Source organism: Pseudopipra pipra, chromosome 16, assembly GCF_036250125.1.
Source record: "Pseudopipra pipra isolate bDixPip1 chromosome 16, bDixPip1.hap1, whole genome shotgun sequence".
Lineage (NCBI taxonomy): Eukaryota > Metazoa > Chordata > Aves > Passeriformes > Pipridae > Pseudopipra > Pseudopipra pipra.
This window is the reverse complement of record NC_087564.1, coordinates 205642-223093: the sequence shown is the minus strand read 5'-3', so window position 1 is coordinate 223093 and position 17452 is coordinate 205642. Positions and strand designations below refer to the sequence as shown.

Here is a 17452-nt window from a genome sequence, read left to right as displayed (position 1 = left end):
TTTGTGATGAACACCAGGTCCCACAGCGTGCATTATTCTGTTTCTGTTTGTTTTATTCAGTAGGTATAAACTCATTTCTAACAAAATAGTCTTTGTTTAACAAATAGTTTATTTTGAGAGCCTGGTGTGTGTTAGCTGATGGTTGGGATTCTCTCTTGGCAGTTTCTCGACTGGAGGAACGTGAATCAGAAATGAAGAAGGAGTACAATGCTCTGCATCAGCGTCACACAGAGGTAGAGTGTCACCTCGTTATTTCTGAATTAATAAACTCTTTGTCTATACCTAAAGCCATGTCAGAGAATTCAGTTTTACAATCCTAGTGATGACTAGAGCTTCTGAACTTTAGGAACATCAGAAGTACCTGACTGGAGGTTGTAAAGTGGATGAAGCCAGGCTCTGCTCAGCGGTGCCCCGTGGCAAGGCTGGAGACAACTGGCACAAACTGAGACACACAAAGCTCATTCTGAACACGAGGAAAAAATATTTTACTGTGAGGACAATGAGTACTGGCACAGGTTGTCCAGAGATGTGTTGGAGTCTCCATCCTTGGAGATATTCACAAGCACCTGGATGCAGTCCTGGCAGCCTGCTCAGGGTGGCCCTTTTTGAGCAGGGCGTTGGACCTGATGGACCCCAGGAGGTTTCTCAGCCTCAGCTGTTCTGTGATGCTGTGCACAGTGCCGCACTACCACATCTCCCATTGCCAGTGAGCCTCCAGGAGATGCTTTATGTTGGTTTTGGATATGCTCTTTCACAGATCTTCTGTTATGAGATTCAGCTGAAGTAATTTCCCCCACAATTTCTGTCAGATTTTCTATCAGATTATTCTTATATCATCGCTTGTATCATCAGCTTAGAAGACAACAGGAAAGACAAGGAAATATGCAAAAAACCCCAGGAAATTGGAAATGAGTGCTGTAGAAAATTAAACAAAAGCAGAAAACGAGTCTTTCCTTCTACTCTGTTTGCCTCATGCATTTTTCTCCCCTCACAGATGATCCAGACCTACGTGGAACACATTGAGCGATCCAAGATGCAGCAAGTTGTGGGAAATAACCAAACTGAGGGCAGTGTCCCTATGAGAAGGTAGGGCCACGACCTCTCCATGTAACGTGTGTCACCTGGGAACTTACACACTGAGTGTGTGTGTTTGAGAGAGAAACCAGAGCAGGACCTTTCCCTGGGGATGTGGTAGCAGAAGCTCTTTTTAATGGGTTCTGGGTGAGTTGTGGGTACTTTTTTTAAGGCTTGATGACAAGGAGCTTTGTGCATTGTGTTACGAAACTGAGGCTTTATGATGCTGCTGTTGATGGGGCCCCTGGAAAACACGTTTGTATTCTCAGGTAGCATGTTTATCTATAGAATGGATGGAGGTGTCAAGTGTTTGTGTGTGTGTCTTTGTATGTGGGACAACCATCAAAACTGTAGCAATTAAATGCATTAGCCATTATAGGATTTTTTTCCCCCTTCTTCCTTCAGGCGAAGCTTTCTGTCAGTCACGCGATAAACCTACTTATGTCCAAGAAATTGATTTTCCTCCCTCCCTGCAGTGTTTGGGTTTTGACTAGAATTGGATTGTCTAAAATATAGGAATCAATTGAGAAAAAAAAATAGCTGGATGGCTGCTTTCCTAGACAGAAGAGACATGCATGAGGGGTGTAGAGAGCTAGACAGGACATGGTGTAAAAAGAACCAGGAGTTTGTAGGTGTTCATCTGTTCATAAAATCTCCCTTATCAGACCATTTTTCTTCCTTCTCTTCTCCCTCTCGCAGTCTGGAAGTCCTCACTTAGCTCCCAGAACATGGTCTGATCCTAGTATGACAGCTGGAATGGGATAAGCATGTTAGGCTTGTTTCCCTCCCCACTTAACCTTCTGGAAATAAGAATATCTGTGGAAGTGCTTATACAGTAAAATCTAAAAGTACCACAGACAAAAACAAACTTAGGGCCTCCTCTTTTAAAGGGCGGGTCCTATGTGCTTCCGCCAGCTTGAATCATAGAGTCATAGAATATCCTGACTTGGAAGAGAACCACAAGGATCTTCAAACCATTTTTAATGAGCTTTTTCTTCCCTGACTTTCAAAGAAGCTGCAAAGAAGCTGATATTAATTGTAGCTTTTTATATTATCATTCCATGAAAGAGCTGCACAGTGAAAAGTTGCTGGTTGTATCTACAAGACTGCCATTCTCTGGAGTGAAGGGCAAAATTTTCATCAAGAATTGCCTCTTCATATTAGAGAAGTCAGTCTTTTACTCTTTTAAGTGTGGCATATTACTAGTGTCCTTGGAGAGAAACACTATGTCTGTGAAAAGCCTCCAGTGGGGCTGTGAACTGAGTCTGTAGGAACTACAAGTGGGAAATGGGAGTTTGTCCTTTATTTCCAGCTTTGCGCCGTTTGTGTGCGTGCGTGCAGGCGTAGCTCTGTATTTGTTGCGCTTGTGCACAAGCACCTGTGACGGGTGTGTTTCAGTGTCACTGCACAGCTGGAGGGGGGAACACTAGCGATTGTGGATTTTGGTGCACTGGGTGGGGGAACAGGCATAATTTCTCATGGCCTCTGATGCAAATCTGAGTGAATTTATTTAAAATAAATGGGACTGGGGAGAAGTTTGTGCATCAGCTTTTGGGAGGGGGTGGTATGTATCGATGGGCATCCAGGAGGAGTAATGAGTCTGGTGCCCACTTCCATGTGGTGTGGGTTGCAGTGCATGTGTACCCTGTGTCTGTGGTAGGATGCATGTTCGCATGACATTTGCTCTCTAATGGTTGTTCTTTTTGTCTCGCTTTTTGTGGGATTGCTGCTGTTTGACTGTTATGTTTGTCACTGCAGTCATCGTCAGCCCTGGAGGAAAAGGTAAATCCTATTGCTGTTCCTGAATTTCATTAATCCAAGTGTTGGAGGTTGCTGTGGAGTGGTGACGGTGTGATGCTTGGAATGTACTGTACTGACATGTTTGCTCTCTGTGTATACTGGCCCCTGTGCTGGACTTGCTGGTTCAGGGGAGGTGGAGGGAGCCACAGAGCTGGGATAACACAGCAGGGAGAACCTTGTGTATGCAAGTGCAGAAGACACATAAGTTCAGTCCCAAAACAGGATCAGATGTCTGGGATGGGACATTTGCGCTTCACATCTCAGAATATTTTAAATTCATAGACTCATAGAATCGTAGAATATCCTGAGTTGGAAGGGACCCACAAGGATCATCAAATCCAACTCTTTGCCCTGCACAGGACACCCCAACAATCCCACCATGTGCCTAAGAGCATTATCCAAATGCTGCTTGAGCTGTCAGGCTTGGGGCCATGCCCACTGCCCTGAGGAGCCTGTTCAGTGCCCAACCACCCTCTGGGGGAAGAACCTATTCCTAATATCCAGCCAACCCTCCCCTGACACAGCTTCATGCCATTCCCTTGGGTCCCAAGAAATTTTTTCTCCCTTATTTTACTCTAGAGAACAAGACATGCCTGTTTTCTGAGCGGGGCAGAACAAGTATGTCAGTAGCAGTACCTCTTCAAAGGCACCTCTGGCTGTGTGCTGGGCAGGGAGTGCTGTGCCTGAAGCCTCCAAAGAGAGCAGTTCTCCTCTTTGAATGCTGGCAAACGAACTGTAGTTTTGTTATGTTTTGTAAACTTTAGGATGTTACTTGTAGAACATCCTGACCCCAGGTTTTGGCTACTGCAAAATGTAGAGTGTGCTGTTCACCTTGTAATTCAAGGTGGAACTAACCAAGTGTTAAGACTCCCTCAGTACTGGAAAGAATTGGGTGTATGAAGGCTACTACAGCACTCAAAGTTTAGACCAGCCCTTAGAATACTTTAAATTTCTTTGAAGCCTGGTAGCCAACCCCAGGACTGCAAAACTGGAGTTAGCTCTGCTGTGGTGTTTGCTCTTTCTCCTTTCTTGGGAGGTTTAGAAGAGGCTGAAAGGTGTTTCCAAAGAAACTCAGCAAGGAAATTTCTTATCAGTCTGTGTTAAAATCCATTCCTGAAGAACCTACAGCTTCTGATGCTATGGAAACTCTGTAGTTCTGCCTCTTTAGCAAGGACTGTGAAGTCCACGTTTCCTGTCCGTTCAGTGGCTCCTCTATCTTCTTGTGTGATAAATATGTGTGTGTTTGCATGTGAACATAGAAATGAGCTGTGGGTTCCCAGCAGAAATCTGACAGTGATTACCTAAAGAGAAATTTAATGGCTCTTTCAGCACGCCTTTGGGACAGCTTTTATGTCTCAGTGCTTCCAGTGAGTTATGTCAGGCCATTCCAGCATATTCACTCTAGCTGCACCACTGGTTTGTCAAGGACTGTTCTGCAGTTACAGAAAACTTTCTCCTGCTCCATATACCTGTGAGGCATGACTCCCTTAAAACTATCATTCTACTCTGAAGAAGAGGAAAGATATGAAACTAATGATTAAAGCAGCTCAAAAAAGGCCTAATTTTTTTCCTCCTTGAGAAAGAGAGATTTTTTGTAGTAGACTCTTAGGGACCCTGGAGTTATTTATTTAACTGTAAAACTAGGAATTTACTGTCTTTGTGACATAAAGTTCTAATCTCTAGGTTTGAATCCCTTTATAATCCCTTACACATAACTGACTCTACTTTCTATGGTGCTTGGATCAGTCCCAGGGGTAAAGATTTCCTATAAGGGGACGCCTTTGCTTGGTATGTTATTGAGAAACTTGAAATCCACCTGTTAGAAACTTTATCATTCGAGCTGGAATGATAGCAGTGGGATATAATAAGACAGGCAGAGGTAAATGTCCTTTGGCATCATGACCTGGTAGGAGCACAGGTGTATTTGTCAGATTACAGTCCTAAATAGGGATTTAGACAAACAGCAGTGGAATGTTTTCACTAAACCTTCAGGGATTGCTAATATTTAAAAGGCACAAGCATCGAGATGCCTTTTGAGTAGAAAGGAAAGGCTACAAGAAAACTGACAATGCTTATCACATAGAAGTCTAGGTTTGAATCTGTGGAAAGATCATAGACTCATAGAATCATTAAAGTTGGAAAAGACCTCCAAGATCATCAAGTCCAACCTTCACCTAAATACCCTCATGCCCACTAGACCATATTGCTGAGTGCCATATCCACACGCCTTTCGAGTGCTTCCAGGGATGGTGACTCCACTACTGCCCTGGGCAGCCATTTCAATGCTTATCTACTCTTCCTCAATATCCAACCCGAACCTCCCCTCGCGGAACTTGAGGCCATTTCCTCCTGTCCTGTTACTTGGGAGAAGGTTAATGATGTTGTGTCACATCATCGTTCGTTCCTCAAAAATCCGGTTGCATGCTTCTTTCTAAGAGAGTTTGTGTATGAAACTTTCACGTATCAGTCTGGTATCTTCAGGAGAGAATTTTAATGCAGATTCTTAGGAAAAATGCATCCCAAAGCTGCTTGCTGGGCCACGCTGGAAACATCTTTCTGCCCCTTTTTGCCTATCCAGGATAGGCCACAGGAGATATTTTTTCCTATCCAAGATAGGCACTGGCACAGCAACACGGCATGCTGTGGTGGCTGGGCAGTGCCGGGAGTGGGAAGGTTGGGCAAACATTGTCTCCTCTGCTGGACACTCCATCTCCATCCTTCCTAAAGGAGCTGGCTGGTGTACCATCCCCTGTGTTAGTGTGTTTGCTGTGTCCCAGGAGCCATGGGTCCTGTGACGGTTGTTTGCCATGATCATAGGTGAGGTGGCTGTGCTGGTTTCCCAGCCTGGGCATCACACCTGTGCTGATGGCCATTACAGAAAGCTGGGGAGGGGATCTGCTGTTCCTAACAGAGGGGTACAGAAAGGCAGGTTTCATCACACCCCCCACAAATAAGTGGAAGCTCTGTGCGGGAGTAGATGAAGTACCATCACTGAGCCCCAGTGTGGGTGCACATCACACAGAGAATCAGCTTAGTTCAGCTCTGCAGGGACACTGGAGTCAACTAGAGATACTCCCAGAGTGGAGGTGTGCTCTGTCCCTGCAGACCTGCTTCCCTGGCACCAAACCAGTTGCCAGGTTCAGCAAGCTGCTGCTGCAGCCTTTCTACTTCCACTGCTTGCTCTAGATTTTCTCCCGCTGAAGCTGGATCTCAAAACCTATGCCAGCTTTTATGTTCAGAATCAAACCTGCAGCTAGTGAGTCATCTGCAATTGCCAGAAAGGAGAGGATGAATAGAACACACTTAGAGACACCTGGCAATATGCATGATGCATTTATTTATACCTTTGTTTAGTTACAATTGTGACCGTGCTGTAATATGGGTATAGAGGGAGGATCAAAGAGTACAAGTATTCCCTTGCTTAAAATGGGAAGTGATCTAACCTGTCTGTTTCCTGTTGTTGGAGCTCACCAGATTTGGAGTGGAATGTACAGAAGTGCCATGTAGATGACTCTTTAAAGCCTCATTCCTCACTATCTCTAGGAGCTATGGGAGCTTTTATTTTTTTTGCTGTGAGAGTTGTTTGCAGCGGCTTGTTTTCCCACAGTACCTTTGTTTCTCAGAAGAGACACTGAGAATTAAATTGACTGGTGGTTCCCTGCACTTTTGTGTTCCTCCAAATTTCTTATATTGATGGAGCAGTCAGTCATACCTATTGTCACTGACCCCCTCCCTCTTAAAGTCACCCCAGGAGGAGGTATGACTCTAGTAGTAGCACCATGGGACTGGGCAGCCAACATCAAGTGTGGGAGCTGGGAGTTCAGACAGCTGCCCCATGAGAGTGCAATCAAATTTCTAGAAACTAATATTTCACATACACTAGTGTGGTGTTTGTTTTCTGTCAGAACCTTGTACATGGCTAACAGATGTCTTCCCCTCTCTCTCTGTTTTTCTGTTTAGCAGGAAGGAACGTCCCAGCTCCCTGAATGTCTTCCCCCTCGCTGATGGCATGGTACGTGGGCAGATAGGGGCCAAGATCGTCCCAACATTGGACCACTGGCACCTGAGTGACCTCGGCCAGCTGCAGTCCAACTCCAGCTACAAGGTTTTCTAGATCATCACAGAGCAAGGGTTTCCCACTCTCCTGCTGTCAATAACGTCCCATATTTTCATTAAGCTGGAGACCAGTCTGTGTCCGTAACCCTTTGCAGCCTCTCCCTGTGTGTTTGCTCTCATGGTAGCTGTGCTGGAGGTGGGAGGATATTCTTCTGCAGATCTGGCATATGGTGCGGGAAGGATTTGACACAGCTCCTCGTGCTGGTTGTCTCAGGGATTATCTCCTTTACTTGACTGGCCCCAAGTTGAGAGGGATGTGTGGGGAGGCAGTTAGGGATTGAGGGAAGAGAAATCCTTCACTTCTTAATAGCTTATTTGGGAGAGGACATGGTGGAACCTGTCCCTTCTCTCCCCCTTGATAAGAGCAAGGCTTCTGCAACTCAGGTGGGGCCAGGCATAGGGTTGCACTTGTCCTCCAGTGTTTGTCCTTTTTTGACTGATTGGTATCCTGGCCTTCCTGTCTTCACTAAAAAGGGCTTCTCATCCTCTCTGGATGCCCAGGTCTTGCACTGCGCCTAAAGGTCTTATGTTCCTCCTATACTTAGTCACTGCTCTAGACTTGCACCGTCTACCTTCGGTACATCTGTCACCATCACTACTCTGCCTTCTGCACCAGGGCTTTCAAAACCCTCACAGCATTGCAGCTGCACTAGAGCAGCCCATGGTGCTGCCTGATGCTTCTCATGCTCTGCTCTGCCGTTTGGAGTGCTCTGCTCTGCCTTTTGAAGCCTGGTCTGAGCCCCAAGGCCCAGGTGGTGTGCTGTGAGCTGACAGCTCACTGCAGCTGTTTGCAGGTTAGGCTGTACGTGGTGACCCTCATTTCCCAGGAGCTGTATGTTTAGACTTTGCAAAGTCTTTGTGCTCAGGATCCCACTGAATTTCTCTCTCTGAGTGATGTTCCACAAATGCGTGGTGACAGGTCTGAGAGCCACTGGTGCCTCTGCTGAGCATGCTCACAATGTGTCCACTGATATCTCACAGAGCTTCTGCTCTACTTCAAAAGTATCTGATCAAATTTACCTTCACTCTGCCTGGAATTTGTAGAACATCATATGTTTTATATGTCACATGTAAGGACTGGTCTCCTTTTGAAAAGTTGTGAATCACTGATCCTGTAAAATACATTGAGGCAGTAAAGGCAGAGAGGAAATTAAAAAAAAAAAGAAAGAAGCCCCCCCAGCTTGTTGTACCCATTCTGCATGTTGTACCCATTCTGGAAGCCCATCCAGCTTCCATGGATGGGCTTTGGCCGGTGGGGCTCTGCAGCAGAGGCCTTCTTGATGCATAGCACAAGAAATTTAGACAAAATCACAGTTTACTCAGAAAAGAAAGCAGCAACTTAACTTTTTTAACAGTACCTCTGTAAAGTGGCCAGGCTACTAGCACAGCACAAGTCTCAGCACTTCATCAGCTTTCTGCCATCATGGCATTTGAAAATCCAAAATATCTTTGGCTAAGATGGAGGCTCGGAACCCAATCCTCGCTGTAGTGTTAGAGGCACAGAAGTTTGGGAAATGTAGCAACTTGCAGAATGCCCTTCAAGTCCCATAGTCATTTCTGGAGAGCTCTGCCTGGAATTAGGAAATAGCAGGACCACAGTGCAATTACATAATTAAGGATGGTGGAAATGAGGACAGAGCACGAATCCGTTTCTTCATAGTAATACTGTGCCAGCACAACCAAAATGCACAGAACCCAGCTTGCCTCTGGGATCAGTTATTCCTTGGTCTCTCCAGGCAGTGCTGCACACCATGGTGTGAACAGGCCCGTGAACTCTCCAGTGATCAGGCTGGGCAGAGGAGGTTAGGTTTTAGAGAAAAGCTGGGAGGACAGTGTGGTTACATCCATCTTCCACAGCCTTGCTATGGTGTAATTCCTTAAGTGATCTCGTTGAGAACTTGTGAAAGAAGTTGAATGGGTCTCACTGGTAACCCAGCATCTGCATTGCAGGGGAATGCAGATAAATAGAAAAAACTTTGATGTCCAAGTTCTGGTTATGGAGGGTGTCCCACCATGGGCAGGGAAGAAGTCCTGTCCAGGGTTTGGAACTAGGTGATCCTTAAGATCCCTTCCAACCCAAACCGTTCTGTGATTTTATGATTGCTGACTGGATCTCTTAATGATTTGGTGGTGGTTTTATCAGGCAAAAAAAATCCATTTCTGGTTCCTAGAAAGCTTTATGCAGATACAGCAGTGTGCTGCTCCAAATGTATCCTATGAGTATTGCTGGGATTTGTGTTGGTGCTCGTTAGGGAGACTCAGAGTGGAATGCTGGGATAAAGCAGGCTAGATGGTATGGTGGAGCCAGGGAGCTTGTGCTGTGGAAGACTTGGATGGGGTAGTGTGTTATGGAGGCTTCCTGAGTATGGAGCAAACCCATGAATACTTAAAGGGTGTGATTGACTGACTTGCTGGATTTGCAGTTTGAAATGGAGATTTTCCTCCTGCAAGCTTCTTGCCTGCTCTCTGACTGAAATGCTCTTTCTTAAATCCTCTGCATGACTGAGATCTCAGCAGTGTGGCTCATGCACCCCTTGCCCCTTCTTCAGAGTTCTGATATTTTGCTGACGTCACTGCACACACGACTCACCTTCCCAGTATGTACCTGACTCTTCTGACTCGTTTTTCTTCTTCGTGGGGCCATACTATAGTTACATTTTAAGTGTCCTTGTTTATTTATTATTACTATTTTCTGTTTTAGTTGCTGTCATTATTTTATTTCTGCATTCAGCTGTACGTTTATTTTATACGGTGTTTTGGAGATGAAAGTTCTTAACATTTTTGTTTTTATGTACTATGCTTTCAGTGTTATAACCATACAGTTGTGGCTTCTCATGGTGAAATATGACTGCTATGAATGTTGGGCCTTTGCAATGCATTTTGGAGGTCACTACTACACAGTTGATGTTTAGGAGGTTGACAGGCATGGCTGTAGGTAAGTGGTGACTGTGGAGAGTATTCTTTGGGTGAGCTACGGGTTTTGGAGAATGCCTTCTGTGCTGTAGAGGACAGCTGTACTCTTAGTGCAATATTTAGCGTTAACAGAGCAGTCAGACAATAGAATGGAGATACCAGCTCCTGGGCTGTGAAGATGAGCGTGTTGGTAGTATTTATATTTGGAAGGAATTTCTCCAATGCAGGCTGTTAGGTTGATAAAGTACGTTTTCTAGGTAAATATAAAACTCAGATCTATAACCAAAGAGTAAGTGGAAGACCAGGGTAATTTCTCATTAGTGTGCTCTGGGTGAGGGGCAGGTTATGCCAATAAACAAGAAGTTACAGGATATCTCTGTTACAAATACCACCCTATAGACACTGGTGATCCAGGAGTTTTGAATGACATCTGGTTCATAAGAAGAAGGAATGTTTTGTTCGGGGAAAGAGTTTTCATGGTTGCACTTCACACTTGATACGCTTTGTCCCTTTGTACATCAGAAAGCACAGCAGGCAAACTGCAGTTGAGGTAGTCCAAGGCTTACTGTATCCTATTTGTTCTCAAAAACCCCATTTGATTTTTTTTTTTTTTTACATATTAGGAAAGTAGCTCCTGAACCAGGAATATGAAGTAGAGGTGGGAAGTGTCATTTTCACATGTAGCAGCCTAAGTGCAAAGTCCTCATCTCAGTCAACCAGCAAATGTGCAGGGAGACAGTTGGGTATTCATGTGGGAATATGGGTGCTGTTTGGACTAAAAATGCAGAAACTGTACAAAACATAGATTGCATTTAATGGTAACGCCATTTTAAAAAAACTTAATTTCCAATATAAATGCTCAGGTGCAATGTAAAACCTTTGGTTTCCATGATGCATTGTTCAGCAGGGCATTCTAAGATAAGCATATAGAGGCCAGTCTAATTAAAGGGAGATCTTAGTAAGATTCCAGATTAAAAAAAAAATATGGCTGCAAAGGGTTAAGTCACCATTTTTTTCAGTCTTCTCGCTCATCCCATTTTGGATTTTTTTGTTATGTTGTGAAAGTATTATTAGAATAAGGGAACAAGACTTCCAAATGAGTGAAGTGAAACACAGTTTCCAGTGTCACAGGTGGGGGGGCTCAGAGCAGCCTCGGAGCAGAACCAGAATCTCTGTAGTAGTTGCACAGGAGGTGGGAGGCCAGTGGTGAAGATGAAAGCTGGATCTGGACATGCAGGTTCTGAATGTCACTGCACCCAATATCAACTCACTGTCGCATATAACTCTCAGCATTAATTTTGTCACTTCCCTTCTGGCAGTAATTAGAGTGGGCTGCCATGAAGAGTGGGGAGATCTCATTTGGGTCTGGGAATGATCACAGCACTGGTCAGGACGTTCCTTGGCTGAGTGAAGCAGTGCTGCTTTAATTGACAAACACAGGTCACACTGTAAAACCCTGCCAGAGCCTTAAAGCCTCCCTGTTTCTCCAGAGATAGTGGTACAAGAAATGGGGCTATAATGTCTGTAAACCCAAGAGCTGTTTTGCATATTCCATACTGGGAATCCATCTCCTCTGTTGATTTGTCAGCTTTTTGAATTCTTGAGTCTTGTCATCCTGCCATTTGGAAGTGGGAAACCACACCTATTTCTGCTGTGTTCTCCAGCTGGACCCATGCCTGGCTAGCTCTGCATAAGGTGGTTTGTGGACATAGGTCTCCTGTGCCAGCCAAGCCAGACCATCCCAGCTTGGTGTCTGCTTTGCTTCTGCAGTTTAGTGGCAAAACCAGTTTGCTGTTCTCTCATCCAGGTGTGTTGGTGGCTTACAGTAATGACATCAGCCAAGATTTCGAGGAGGCCACTTCAGATCCTTCCCAAGTGATATCCATGGTGCCTTCCAGCCTTGGAGAACATTGGCCTGGCTTGCCGCAAGTGCCAAAGCCCTTCAGCTTTCACCGTAGTCAGTGTGAGCTGCAGGTGCTTTTCACTTGTGATAAGGCCATCTTTCCTGAGGTCACAAACTGGTGTGGTTTGTAAAGAGCAGTGTTCTGTAGTGAAGGAGGAAGGGTATCAGCCCTTTCACAGATGGGATTTGCTTGCTGAGTTCAGCATGAGAACTCGCTGCTTCACTGTGGTGGCAGTGCCCGGTGTCACCAGTAAGCGCTGGACATGTAGCGGGTACAGTGAGCAAGAGCCATGCTCCATAATGCTTTAAGGCAGCCATACCCCAACAAATGGGACATTAACTGAAATGTATAGCTGTGCTTTTCCCTTTCTGTTCTTCCCCCTCCCTGGAATTGCCACAGTGCCCCCAGGATGAGATGTCCGAATCTGGGCAGTCCTCAGCAGCTGCCACGCCGAGCACCACGGGAACCAAGTCCAACACTCCCACGTCATCCGTGCCCTCTGCTGCCGTCACCCCTCTGAACGAGAGCATCCAGCCCATCAGCGAGTACACCAATGGCACCACCAAGAGCAATAAGAGGGCGCGAGAAAAGCGGAACAGCCGGAACATGGAAGTCCAGGTCACACAGGAGATGAGGAATGTCAGCATAGGTATGGCAGCTTGTCATTATTGTAATCAGCTTCCCAATGCTTGTGCGTCTCTGTTACAGGGAGAGGCTGGGTGACTGCACTGTAAGTATGGAATTTGAGGAGGCCTGACATGGAAGGTACATGAGTGAGGCAGGGTTAATTGGATGTTAGCAGTTTTCTGCATAGCAAGTTTTTGAAACATCAGTAATATGAATATTTCACAAATTCACAGGATGGGGACAGATTATTGAGTTCAGTGCCCTGCAGTGGCATTCATCCATGTTGCGGAACCTCTTTCATAAGCAGTCAAGTCCCATCTTAGGCTGAACTTTTGGGAAGCTGTTTCTGGACCTCATCAATGTGACAGTTAAAAGCTTATATTTAGTTTTCTCTCTGGATTTATTCATAAGTATTTTTATCCAGTTGTTCAAATGCCAAATTTTTCAGATTAAATAATTATTTTCCTTTCTGTGTGTTTATCCCACACCCTGATGTGTTTAAAAATAGCAATTGTGTCCAGCTGGTTTTCTCAGATAAATGAGCTGATTCTTTTAGTTTCTTTCTCATATAAGAATACCCCCAAATCTTTGGAAGTTACAGTTGTTTTCTGTCCACTTCCCAGAGTCCTTTAGTAATTTGAATTAATGATTTCTCATCAGGAAAACCATCACCTAAGCTTTAGCACCAGGCTGTTAAATAAATAAATGGTGTCATCATCATCATCATCATCATCATCATCATCATCATCATCATCATCATCATCATCATCATGGCTGGGCTTTGCGAATGAAGATTTGGGAAAGGTCTCTACCCACGTTTGTCACAAGCGTGCTGGTGGCTAAAAAGGCCAATACGAGACAGGCATGTCCGATTGCAAAAGGCACAGCAGAAAGACTCCTTAGGTGGTAAATTCTGCAAGGCACGATTCTTTCTGCGTTGCCTTTTCTCCTTGAGAGTGATCCTGCTGCGTTCTCAAAGGTATCAGCAGCGTTATAGATGCTGTGTCTCCAAGCCTCCCGATTGGAGGCCAGAGCAGACCAGTTATGGTGATCAATATGGCCAAGGCTGAGATGTTGTTTCAGGGAGTCCTTGTATCTTCTCTTCGGGGCTCCTCTCTTGCGGCAGCCAGTGGCAAGTTCACCATAAAGCAGGACCTTCGGGAGGCGGTGGTCCTTCATCCTTGAGACCTGTCCTGCCCAATGCAGCTGTGTTCTCAGCAACATGGCCTCAATACTTGTGACTGCTGCTTGTTCTAGAACAGATGTATTGGTCACATAATCTGACCAGTGGATGTTTAGGATTGTGCAGAGACAGCGTTGATGTAAGTGTTCTAGGAGTCGCAGGTGGTGGCGGTAGATGACCCATGGTTCAGATCCAGTAGACAGCACTATGGCTCTGTAAACACCGATCTTTGTACTTTTGTTCAAGTGTTTATTTTGCCAGACTCTTTTACGAAGCTTTCCGAAGGCACTATATGCCTTTGCTAACCTGTTGTCTATCTCTCCGTCAATCTTACCGTCCGAGGAGATGAGGCTACCTGGGTAATTAAACTGCTGGACTGATCTGAGCACCGATTCGCCAATGGTGATGTGGGGATGAAGGAAGACTTCCTAAGGTGCCGGTTGATAGAGAACTTCTGTTTTCTTTAAACTGACTTCCAGCCCAAAGAGCTCAGCAGCGTCTGCAAAGCAGGATGTTAAACGCTGCAGAGCTGCTTCTGTGTGAGCGACAAGGGCGGCGTCATCAGCATAGAGCAGCTCCTGGACAAGATGGTTTAAGGTCTTAGTGTGGGCCTTCAGTCGCCTTAGGTGTAATAAATATATGGTGTAAATAAATAAATGGTGTAATAACATGATAAAAGGCCTTTTCTGTGCTGTTTAATGCAGCTGTGCCCATGCAGTGTCTGAGCAGATCTCACCCCGGGTTGTATTCAGACTTGCAGTGGCCATCAGAAATGAGAAGTGAATTGTTTTACAGGTCGTGAACTTAACATACAAAAGGACTGTAAGACTAGCTGAAGGTCACTAAAAAAATCTGCAGAAGCATAGAGATGAGCATAGGTCTCTCAGGTTGGCATCTGAACTAGCTGATCATCTTTTTTCCCAAGTTATTACTTGGAAAGCAGAAGTTATAACTGAGTTATTACTAAAGCAGAAATTCCTCTGCTAACATTCACAAGCTGGTTCCTAACAAATTGAGACTATAAACCAGCATATAACATCTTTTGCTGTAGCACTGAATGAGAACTGCTGTGGCTGAGTCCCAGTCTGTATTTTCCTGAGGGGGTCCCAGGGTCACAAATGTCCATGTGCCAGAAACTAGGGTAGTTGTCTGTAGAAACATACAGGTTCTGCACAGCCAGCTATTAGATTGTGTTCTGGCTGTGATCCTGGCCAAGGCAAGGCCATGCAACACTTGTATCAGAGAAGCTAAGCATGGATGTCAGTAATTTGAATGCCCTATAAATACCCTGATTTTTACAGTTGCTGCTTTACAAGCTCATTTACTATCAACAGCTTTCTTGGGTCAAAGTCATCTCTCTTCTGTATCTGTGCAACTGTGAGGTCACTGTGCATGTGGAAGCTTTTTTCCTTGGTGGAAGTATGATGTTGTGGGATCTGCTCAAGGCAGACAGTTGTGTCTTTCCTACGTGTTTTGCATATTCAACCTTTCAACTGTGTTTCTCATGCCTAAAGCAAAATCAGCTCTCCCTGCTGAGAAGAAACTCACATACTTGAATTTTAATTATGTATTTTATGCATCTGTAATTAAAATGTCTGTCAGTGATGCACGTGCCTTAGAGCTGAGCTACCAAAAAGGGTACTCAAAGGTATTTGCAGAAAAGCTTCCCAGCTTGATAAAATAAAGCTGAGAAAGGTGGTGTTTGTGTGAGACCTGCTGGGTGTGGATGCCTTGCTTTGGCAGCAGATCCACATCATGCTTTGTCTTCCAGTGTGGATTTGGTGCACAATGCCAGCCTGAAAGAATCAAATCAACACTCCAGTTGTCATGGGCTGTGTATATTTGCTACTGAGACCGTTTGGAAAGGTCAAAAATTTCACATCTAATGTCGTTGAGGGACTAATGTAATTCACAAATTAGGTCCTTAAGCCTTCAGGAGTCCCTTGTGTGAACAGGCACTGTGTTTGTGTTTGTGTTTCTTGTTTAGAGTAAGTGCAAGTCTGAGCTTTTGAAGAGTTTGGTATCCAATAAATGAGATCTAACAAGAGGAAAAATTTCCTTATTCTTTAAATACTGGCTTAAGGCTGTAGATTATGCAGAATCCAGAGCAGATTTCATGTATCGATTTGAAGTGAAATTTCACCTTAATGGGTATCTAAACCACTGTAGACTTGAGAATTTGTATCGAAAAATTATTTCTAGTAAAACTAAATAGTGGCAGTTCCTAACAACAGTAATCTCTATGAAGCTGTACAGAAAATCACTGTCTTGCCCTCCATCTCAGCAAATGCTGCATGGGGATGGAAGAGTTTTTACTGGCAGATAAAAAGGGTTTTTTGGAATTTACTTCAATGGATGAAGTATTTCTGCTTATCCCATTTTATTGGGTATTCAGGGCAATGACTTGGGTGATGCTCTGTTATGGTGGGGGCGAGGGGATGCTTATGATGTTGTTCCTGCTCTGCAGTTGTGCCTTCAGCCACTTTCTGTTCTGATTTTAAGACTTTGAAGGTGGCACCATGAAATTTTCAAGCCTTGATATTCAAAGCTGTAAAATTCCCTTCAAGAAACACCATCCTGTGAAAGTCCTGATCCTGTAGATGACATGTACTGTCTTACCTAGGGATGGGCAGCAGTGATGAGTGGTCCGATGTCCAGGACATCATTGACTCTACTCCAGAACTGGACATGTGTCAGGACCCCCGCCTGGAACGCACGGGTAGCAGGTACTGCTTGTGACTTTTCCCTGTGTGCTCTGTCACTTGGCTTCACAAAGAGTGAGGAACAGATTCTCTGGCTCACACTGAGCTCACAAGGCAGCTGTTTGACATAGTTCTGCCTAGTGTCAGTGTCAGAGGTCCTGACCTGCTTTGGGTTCTCCAAAAAGGCAGATGCCTGCTGGTGATCTGCAGCAGGATCTGTCCAGCTGACCCAGGACTGGGCTTGTTTGCCTTGCTGGGTCAGGGAGGACAGAGAGATGATGGAGCAACAGAAGGTTCAAGACAAGCAAAGAGGACATGAGCGTAAGCTCTCAGGAAGAGGGAAGAGATGCATTTGTCTAATAAGAGCTCAGTTCTGAATTCCATTTTAAAACCTCAAGCTTTTTTCTGTTTTTATTTTTTCAAGTGTTTGAGGAGAGAGGCAAGGCTGTCCCACAAGAGAGGACAAGCAGAGGTAACCCCAAGCATCCCAGTCCTGCAGGCTCTGAGCAGGGAGAGCAGAGCACTGGTAATGGGTTCTGTCAGCAGACAAGGCAAGGGCATGAATTCGGTCCCAGTGCTACCCAGGAGCAGCAGGAGATGGGGCTGAAGGCAGGTGCAGCTCAGAGAAGGACTGAAGGCACAGGCCTGAGATCAGAGGGAGCCCTAGGACCAGTGGGTGGGTGTGAGTGCCAGGTGAGGCTGGTCAGAGCAATTGGGACCCATAAGTGCACAGAGGACTTCAATGGAGTTTTCAGAAGAATCCCATGGTGAACAGGTGGAATGTGCTCTCGGGCTTTTGATTGCGACGGTCTGGGATGCTCAATATCTCAAAGACAAATGTTTAAGCTTCAATGTTGCCAGGTAACAAGATTCCTTCTGTTTTTTTGCTTCCAACAACAGCCCAACACAGGGGATTGTGAACAAAGCATTTGGCATCAACACAGACTCCCTGTACCATGAACTGTCCACAGCTGGGTCCGAGGTCATTGGAGATGTTGATGAAGGAGCAGATCTGCTAGGTAAAACCTTGCTAGAACCATTCTCTTTTCTCTGGTACAATGACAATATAATAAGCTTCCAGAAACACTTAAATTCTCTTTTTTTTTCCAGAACTTGGATGTTTAGCTTTTTAA

General features: G+C 45.0%; 1 protein-coding gene across 32 annotated transcripts in view; it reads left to right on the top strand.

Annotated features, from left to right (window-relative positions):
- MAPK8IP3 (mitogen-activated protein kinase 8 interacting protein 3) overlaps positions 1-17452 on the top strand; it is a 71378-nt gene that overhangs the window by 21970 nt on the left and 31956 nt on the right. For 14 of the 32 annotated variants that reach the window (XM_064672372.1, XM_064672380.1, XM_064672371.1 and 11 more), the window contains exons 3-9: positions 163-233; positions 995-1086; positions 2833-2856; positions 6835-6979; positions 12207-12456; positions 16241-16343; positions 17220-17338. In XM_064672372.1, the coding sequence (XP_064528442.1) occupies positions 163-233; positions 995-1086; positions 2833-2856; positions 6835-6979; positions 12207-12456; positions 16241-16343; positions 17220-17338 (804 nt within the window). The remainder of the gene's footprint in view (positions 1-162; positions 234-994; positions 1087-2832; positions 2857-6834; positions 6980-12206; positions 12457-16240; positions 16344-17219; positions 17339-17452) is intronic. The other 18 variants (XM_064672390.1, XM_064672377.1, XM_064672374.1 and 15 more) reach the window with 7 other exon arrangements.